The sequence below is a fragment of the Lontra canadensis genome, unplaced genomic scaffold (assembly GCF_010015895.1).
Source record: "Lontra canadensis isolate GAN:19392208 unplaced genomic scaffold, GSC_riverotter_1.0 scaffold19, whole genome shotgun sequence".
NCBI classification, from domain to species: Eukaryota; Metazoa; Chordata; class Mammalia; order Carnivora; family Mustelidae; genus Lontra; species Lontra canadensis.
The window spans coordinates 10,698,146-10,707,370 of NW_022631013.1; the positions used below are offsets into that span (position 1 = coordinate 10,698,146).

The 9,225-nt window shown below is 47.7% G+C and overlaps 1 protein-coding gene across 1 annotated transcript; it reads right to left on the bottom strand.

The window, feature by feature from the left end:
• Positions 1–2,052: 2,052 nt before the first annotated feature.
• LOC116869351 (protein FAM205A-like) lies at positions 2,053–8,540 on the bottom strand. The gene is given in 5 exon segments (XM_032860446.1): positions 2,053–3,067; positions 3,070–5,843; positions 7,024–7,084; positions 7,615–7,654; positions 8,286–8,540. Coding segments are annotated over 5 exon segments (4,014 nt in total). The 5' UTR covers positions 8,430–8,540; the 3' UTR covers positions 2,053–2,072.
• Positions 8,541–9,225: the final 685 nt, after the last annotated feature.

Consider the following 9,225-nt stretch of genomic DNA (forward strand, 5'->3'; position numbering starts at 1 on the left):
GATAAACAGATATTACTATGAAATAGCCAATTATTGCACATTCCAGAAAAATCGAAAGGGCCACAGTCCCTGTTCAGTTCTGAGCAGCTTATCTGCTTTGGAACCTCCTGTGTGGCATTAAATTCTGCATCCCTGTCCATTTTCCATGACTTTTAATGGAACAGCACACTACAAAAGCCTAAAAGGTTTTTTTTTTGTTTTGTTTTGTTTCTGTTTTGAGAGTCAAAGTGAATGGTTCTGGTGTTTTCTGAAATATAGGGGGATATAAGAAATGGGGAAAGATGACAGGCACCAAAGGCAGGAGTGGACCGACTAATTTGGCTGGGGAGAGAAGAGTCATCCTCTCAGGGGAAGATACCAGGCAGATCCTGGGAGAGGATAAAGCTGATTTCAACACCATACAACATGCATGAACACATAAAAATGAACGTATATACACTTATATGTGTGTGTATATTCAGGAAGGCAAGACTGGTGGAAAGAAAGAAAGTAGAGAAGGAACGCAGTTATAGGTGGTATACAAATAATTCATAGCACAAGCACAAGACTGGATGTGTTTGGAAAACCACTCGTGTTTATGGTTCTTTCCCAGAAGCTTCAACACTTAGCCAGCCACTCTTAATCACACTAAAAACAAATAGATTGAAGCTCAGATTTATTCACCTACTTCCCCCCAAAACACCTGAACCTTGGGTTCGCTTCCTGGCTCCAGGCTCTTTTGAGTGCAAAGTAAATTGGCCTTGCTTCCTTATCATACCCTGGCCAGAACAGTCAGCCTCTGTCCCAGGTACTCTGATCTCCCATCTACATGCTCCCCCTCCCTGATTCTCTCCCTGCCTGCCCTTGGGAGTGGGGGACAAGTCCCTTTTCATGACCTACTCTGATCTTCATTCCAAGAATCCATGCAGCTGGCAGGCAGTGGGCAGGATATAGGCAAGAGAGTTACAGCAACTTCCCAGATGAGCTCTCCAGAAAGATCTTGCCAATAACCACCAGGGAGCATAGGAGGGGGAGATTCTATCATTTGCTTTTTTTTTTTTAATTTTTTTATTTTTCAGCGTAACAGTATTCATTATTTTTGCACCACACCCAGTGCTCCATGCAATCCGTGCCCTCTCCAATACCCACCACCTGGATCCCCCAGCCTCCCACCCCCCGCCCCTTCAAAACCCTCAGATTGTTTTTCAGAGTCCATAGTCTCTCATGGCTCACCTCCCCTTCCAATTTCCCTCAACTCCCTTCTCCTCTCCATCTCCCCTTGTCCTCCATGCTATTTGTTATACTCCACAAATAAGTGAAACCATATGATAATTGACTTTCTCTGCTTGACTTATTTCACTCAGCATAATCTCTTCCAGTCCTGTCCATGTTGCTACAAAAGTTGGGTATTCATCCTTTCTGATGGAGGCATAATACTCCATAGTGTATATGGACCACATCTTCCTTATCATTTGCTTTTGACATCCTGTCATGTTAGCTACATGTTTTTGATAAACACAACATACCTCCTCAAGGTTGGAGCACTATCGCACTCCTCTAAAAACCTCCCCCTCAGACTGTGGGCCTCTATGGAAGCCATGATTGATTCTACCTGTGGGATTCCTGGCCAATCCTCCTCATCACTACTATCCTCATGTCCACATTGCTCCTCTGGGCCTAAAGACACCAATGGGAAGCCATGATAGAATTCAAGCCTGACCTTTATTTGCCTTACCTTCCTTCCTTGCTCAAGCCCCTTTATCCACAGTCCAGGGTGGGCCGGGAGGAGTTGTGTGGAAAGCTGACCCAGCTTAAGAGTGGATTAAAGTTCCTTCTCTAGATGGGAAGGACACTTCAGCCTCCCCTAATGCCTTCCCTTAACACACCACAGTGGAGAGAAGGAGGAGACAGACAGTGCTTTGCTTAGAGACATAGAGTGTATTTTGGGTGGCACTCTGTCCCACCTGCACCATAAGTGAAAATGACAGTAGCAATCCTCTTCAAGGGACACAGATGAGAGCCTACAATGACTTTTGATTGTGTTGGATCTTCTTGAGCAGACCAGCATTTCCCTCTGAGGTGGGAGGTGAGATCTAGGGTACATTCCCTGGTTGGGTGGCACAAGCCACTCGAGGACAGTGCCGAGGGCAGTGGCGGGCGTGGCCCAGGACTGAGGCAGAATGGAGTTGGTGAGAGCGGGAGCGGTGCCGGAGCTTACTGTCAGGGGAATGGGGACCATCCAAGAAGGCCAGGCCCTCCTGCTTCTCAGTGGGGGAAGATTGGGCCTTGGAGTCCCCTCTTGTCCTCTCTGTCTTGGTTCGCCCCATGGAACTTTTGGCTGGAGCCAGGCCCTTTTCTGCATTTTCTTTTCTGGTGTTGGCCACTTTCCCAGCTGTGGAGAACATGGGTTCTTCATGCACTTTGCCTTTTGCCTTGGAGTTAAAACAGTGCAGAAAGGATTTCATCTTACTTCTCAAGCCTGATTCTGGAAGGCTGGGCCTCTTGTGAGTGTGGACTGGCATCACCTGTCCCTGCAATACCTGACCTTTCAAAGTTTGGCCCTGCAAAGGCTTACCCTGAATGAGTTGGCCCAGGAAAAGCTGGCCCTGTGATGCGTGGGGCACCACAGGCTGGGCATTCTTAGGAATCCTTGCTGGTTTGAGGAATACATTAAGCTTGGTTTGACGGCTGTGCAGGTCATTCTTCTCAGATACCTTCACCCCAGGGATTCCTGGAGGTGGCTCTGGAAGCTTAATCTGAGGGTGATGTCGGGTACTGTGTTCACAGGGAGCATCAAGATGAAAGCTACGGCTCTGTCGCCAGGGGCTGTGAGATGTCCTGTTCAGAAGCATCCCTTCTGGCCTCTGGGCTTCATCAGGGTGGCTTATGTCTCTTGTGGAGGAGTGTGCAAACCCTGCATCTCCTTCTCCATGGTCCCCTGCCAATTTGGGTTTCCCTAGGTCCTCTCTCTTTTCTGCCAGCATGGGGACGTGGGCTGAGTCCTTGCTGTGACCAGGGCTTTGGGACTCAGGACTCCAGGGCTCCTCCAGGCTGGGGCTGTTCACATTGGTCTCCAACTGAACACAAAGCACTGGGCCTCTAAGATATCACAACCCAGTGGGGACATGACAGAGGCCCAGTGGGCAGAACCACGAGATACTGCTCTTGAACTAGGTTGCTTCTGGTTCTGCTGCACCGCCTTTAACTCAAGGGCCAGCTGTTCTTTAAGGTGGAGCCATTCTGGATCTGGGACACGAGGAGTGTCTGGTGGGATGGGGAGATCCTGGAGCAATGTTTTTCCTAGGTTCTCTAGACTCTCTAGAGAATCCTGTGTGGATGTGTTGTCTGAGTTTGCTACTGTTTGTTCTCTGGACAGCCTTGCCTTTATGGGAATTCCCAGTTGTATCTCTAGGATCTTCTTTCTTAGATGAAAATGTAGTTTGGCTAAGATGGGTTTCTTGAGTGTATAAGGTCCAGAGGCCTCTGCCTGGCTTTCTAAAGGCACCATCTTGATCATTTCTTCCACCTGCTCTTCAACCTGGAGCTCATCTTCAATGTCTGCACAAATCTCATTGGCATCTTGAAAGCTTGGCCCAGGACTCAGAGACTGCTCTTCAGATGAGATCATCTGAGTCAGAGGTTCAGTTGGGAATTCACCAGGTCCAGGCACCATTCCTGTGATTACAGCTTGGGTAGAGATTGCCGGTGCCATGGCCCTAGAGAGAGCCACATAATAAAGAGCTGGCAGCCCTGACAAGAAGGCCAGGTACTTGTGCCGCAATGTTGTCTCTAGTTTCTCAATGGCTCCCTCGGACAGGGCTTGGGGCAGCTTAGGGTGTTCAGTGACAGCATCTGGTGAGGCTTGTTGCTGTTGGTCAAGGGCCATTGGTATCCAGGGCATAGCTTTCTGCTGTAGGGCAGGGTCAGTTGCTGCCTGTAGCTCCAAGGGCTTGTTTTCTGGGATGCAAGTGAAGGGAGCCACTTGCAGGCCCCCAGGAATTATGCACTGCCAAGAGCTATATACACGAGCAGGGACCTTGCCCTGCTGAATCTGCCCACATTTGGAGTTGATGTGGCTCTGCAATATTGCCTTGGCCTGGTCAAACAAGTGTGGCATGGGGACTGACACTGGGTCTGTGATGGGTGAGAATGGGTCACCAGCCTCAGTGACCTCTAGGGCTGTAGGTTGGGGATCATGCACTTTGGCTAGGGCTGTGCTGCTCCAGGACAGAGTTGACTGATCATTGGGGGATAGAAGTAACTGGATGGATTCCTGGATCTTTGGGGGCAGGCCCCAGCGATGGTGAATTAACTGCCGCTGGAGGTGGAATTCTAGCAGCCTCCGGGCATGCTCCGGGAAGAAGACTAATTCCCTAGTGAAGACTGTGATGGGCTTCACTGGCCAGGAAGTTTTCACTGTCTCAGGAGACTGGGCTTTGCCACATGGCCTATATTGCATGGGGTTCTGGGTGTGCTGAGGTCTCTGGAAAACAGCTGGCAAGCCCCACTGAAGCTGGAGCTGCCTCTGCAGCAGGTGCCACTCCAAGGCATCACACTCGGCCAGGGTCAGAAATGGGACACTTATTTGAGGTTGTTGGTAGTCAGATGGAATGACCCAATTTGGGGAGGATGGGGAAGAGGGTGTGGTTGACTGGGGTGGAGTTTTAGGTAGCAGAGGGAGAATGGAGAGTTCCTTGAAAAGAAAAGGATCCTTCAAGGGATGCTTGGACATGCTCCCATTCATGGAGAAACTTTGAGAGCCTAGGAAGGTGTTAACCAATGATTCACTGTGCAGGGAAGGGAGTCCACAGAATAGCTGGCTGTATTTCTGCTGCAGATGGCCCACTGAATCATGATCCTGGTACCCAGGAAGTGCATAGAGACCACTTGAGTCTTCAAGGCCTGGAGAGCGTAAGGCCACAGCCATATTATTTGGGATTTGCTGGTGGTGGTGTCTTTGTTCTGGATCCATAATGGACCATTCAGAAACCCAGAAGGCCTGGGTAGGCTGGCTGGCCATACATGAACCCCAGGTCTGGTAGGAATAGGTCCCAAATTTTTCAATAGGGAACTTAGAATTGTTCTTCTGGATGAAAGAAACTGGTTGGTTGTTTACAGGTTGGTAACACAATGGCGGATTTGGCATAAGCTGCCTTAGGGACTCCTCCACACGTCTGGGTAGCCCCCACCTCTGGAAATGCATCCATTTTTTCACATGTACCTCAAGAAGCCTCAGTACTTCAGGACTGAGAAATGGCAGGTGGGCAGGGAGGACAGTAACCACATGCAAGGCCATAGGGTGTGTCAGGGTAGTGATTTCTCGGTTCAGGGTCTGCAGAGAGACCTGGGAATTCAAGGGCTGTGGCCCTTGATTTCCATAGTCAAGGGTGGGGCTACTCTGCAGCATCTCTTGCTGGTTCACTAGAACCCTGGGCTCCTCAAGTCTTGAACAACATAAAGTCTCTGGGCCCATGGGCACCTCCTGTATTTGAAATCCCTGCCCCAGCTGGAGGTGTTCAGTCCAGCAATCATGGATTTTGACTGTACCAGCTGACTGGACAGTCGACTGTGTTAAGGATTTCTGATCCACTAATTGCAACACTGGAGGGGTTGTAGATCGAAGTGCAAGTGCTTTGGAGTGTAGGGAATGTTGCTGTAGACTCTGGTCAAAAGACACAGTAGACATAGACAAAATCTCTAGGCAAGAGGAACCCTGCAATGGTCCCGATGAAGGGGGAGAGATCAGGGTGTTCTCACCCACCAACAGCTGCTGAATTTCCAGAGCCATGGCATTGCAGATTTCGCAGCAGGTATCTGCACACAGGAGCCGCCTCACACTTCCCTCCTGAGGAAGCCAGCCCTGGCTGGGAAGGGAAGATGACAACAGTTACTGATGGAGTAACACCTGCCTCTTTGTTTGTTTGGCTTGGTTTGCTTTTTTAAATAGACTCCATACCTAGCATGGAGCCCAGAGCAGGGCTTGAACTCAGAACCCTGAGATTAAGACCCAAGCTGACATCAAGAGTGGGATGCTTAACCGTCTGAGCCACCCAGGCACCCCAACACCTGCCTCTTTGAATATGTGTGGCCTGGAGATTTGGTCCACCCTCCCCTAGTCCTGGGAGCCTTGGGGCCTATACCCCCAGGGTGTTTATCCACCCCCTTTTCCTCCTAGGAAAATGCCATTGTCAAGTTATGCTGGGCTGGGCTGGGCTGAGGGTCTGGAGCTTGTTGGGCAAGGTCTCAGACAATCCATGGGAATGCAGGGCCATGAGAGACTAGGAGGTGGGGTACATTCTCTGTTGATCTATGTTGAGAAGCTGAACCAGGAAAAAGGAACAAGGCAGAAGCGGGGAGCCAATGGTTAGCTGATGGGGCATCACCAGGAGCATTACCAGGGAGAATGGGGAGTCAGACTCATCTGGGATTAAGAAGGCCATAGCCTGGCATTCATATTCCTAAGCTGTGGAAAATGAGGTCTTTGTGGGAACTCTGCATTCTGGGGATTATGGAGTGTCCTACCTCCTATACATAGCATCTCTTGAGAGCTAATCCCATTCCTAGAGCTTTTAAGAGGATGACAGGCTCCTTTCTGAGGGCTATCCCAGGAACTGGCCTCCCTGAAGACAAAACCATGGAGGTAATATCAGCAGGCTCCAGGGGTCTGCCCTTGAATAGCTGTAACTGTAAAGGGAATATGGCCTGGTCATTTATTTGTGCATGCATTTATCTGTTCTCTTGACTGGATAACTTGTCTGTGGCTGAGTGCAAACTCATGTAGCATCTTCAGTGAATTACATAGTAGTGAAATCCTGAATTTCAGGACCACTGTGAACCTAGCCCAGAGCAGAACTGGGAGACTCCTCCTCCCTGAGACACCTGATCCCCCTCTGCCCTGGCAACCCTCTCAACCAGTCTTCACCATCCACTGTGTCTGATTCCCTCCCAGACATTATCCCTCTTCTCCTCCCTGCCCCAGGCCAAGCAGAGAAATCATCACAGGCCAGGCTGAGAGTTTGGAGACCACAAAGAAGAAGTGATCACCTTTTCATGATAGAGAGCAGCTCCCACGGCTTCTCAGCTTCTTCTCGGGAATGTCTCCTAGCTGAAAAAACACAACAGTGTTACAAGAAATGAGAGGATGCAGGGATATCCTATAGGAAGCTGAAGGCCTTGAGTAAAAGGAGGTTGAAAACCCCAAGAGTCAATGCTCTAAGGCATGTCTGTGTACAACTTAACCCATTGCAACATGCTGTCCTGGACCCAATTTCATTTGATCATCACAACCACACTGTGAGTGAGGCAGGATCATGAGATGCCCGTTTCCTGGATCATGGACTGAGACATGAAGTGACTTCCACAGGGTGGTAAAACTATTAAAAAAAAAAAAAAGGCTTCTGTCCTACTTCCTCATTCTTCATTCCCAGGGGCAGGTGTAAGGTAGAGAATTTTGGGACACTCCTAGGCTCTGATTTCCCACCCAAGAAAGTCTTCTGGGAGAATTTGTTAGCTGAGGCAATAGGAGACTTCAGTGGTTAGAATACCTGGCTACTTGTTTCAGGGGTCATAGAGGGACAGGAGTTAGGGGAATATTGTCCCTAGTGAGGGGAGTCAGAACAGAGACTGAGACCTTACCTCTTGTTGCTGCATCTCTTATCTTGACTCTTCGGTGACGCTTAAAGACAAAATGTTAGAGTATGAAGCTGGGACACCATTTTTTTTTTCATGTTTAAAACATGACATAGCTAACACACATTTCTTAATCCCTTTCTATGTGTCTGTATTTTATTTACTTCCCTAACTTTTCTTTCCATACCCATTTACTTTCACCTCAAACTTTCCCTTATCTGCTTGTTTTTTATTTATTTTAAGGCTTTCCCATACTCAATACTTCTCATTTATTTTCCAGGAGAAGTTATGCATGAAGTTTATGATGAAGCGAGAGAAAAAGTAGAACAGATTAAAGGGTGTGTAGGTGTAATAGCCAAAGATTTTCTGTTAACAAATGCCTTTAGAAACCACCAACCAGAAAAATTCCACTTATTGGGAGGTAGTCTGAGATCCAGGATGTAGATTCCATTTCATCAACCCAAACCAGATTGAAAGGTTCTTTATTTTTCGACTAGTATACACTATAGGGTGGCCTGGAAAAGAATTATTTCTAGTCTCTGAGAAGTAACATATAAGAGTTACTGAATGCATGGTATAAAAATTAGGGGGTGGTGATAAAAGGAGAGACTCTGAGATCTTAAAAGCTTCTTATCTAAAGCGTAATTAGTTCAATCATGGTCATAATATTTACTTACCTGGCAGCAGATCCTTTTAGGTTCCAAACTCAATCCACAGTAACTCCTTGTTACTTGCCAGATAATTAGAAGAATAATGAAGATGAAGCCATAGGTATATAAGGGATACTTGAAATCCCACAGAACAACATTATGGCTCAACATGGTCTAAACCTCATTAGCATGAGGAGACCAACTATCCCTATATCTAGACATTCAGTGTCCTGGTGCCTAATGACTTCCAGTGCTATGCCTTGTCATCTCCGCCTCATAGATGATGGAACCAGGTCACCAGACTGCATCACAAAGCCCTACTGTTTCACAAGGCAGGTGTAGTGTCAAAGACTTTTATCTGTCTTAGGGAAGCTTATATGGTGACTTAATCTGTAGATAGTGTTCAGTTGTCTGTAAGGACTACAGAGCCTGGGATTAAAGGTGTCTACTCATAGGCAGTGTCTATGCCTCTACTTTATCTTTACTCAGCCCACTCTATATCGGCCTGATGTCTTGGCTCTCTCCTTTGTAACTATCTGGTGACCTGTCCCCAGAAAACTGAATGTTTAGGGACATAGGGAACCTTTTTAGGAAGAGTGGCTTGGACAGAGGAATCTCCATTAACTCCCCTACCTGTACTAGAAATATATCTGTGAAGCACTCTGAGCTTAGGGAGGGCAGATTCTGGTTATGGCTTGAGAATGGAGAGCTTTGATATTACAGGCATTGGGTGATGGGGAATCAGAAGTGTATCAAGGGGACCATGGCTTATATAGGAGGAAAAGGGCAAGGTGACATCTTTAAAAGACATTGTGGGAAGCAGGGAGAAATACCTCCTGGTCTGTGTGGCCTCAAGCTTACAGATAGGTGGGAAGAGATATAAACACTGCCTTCCATGGAGATACAGTAATGAGATTCACTTACTGAGCTCTTAAAAGTTAGTTTTCTAGAGCTGTTTTTACCATAT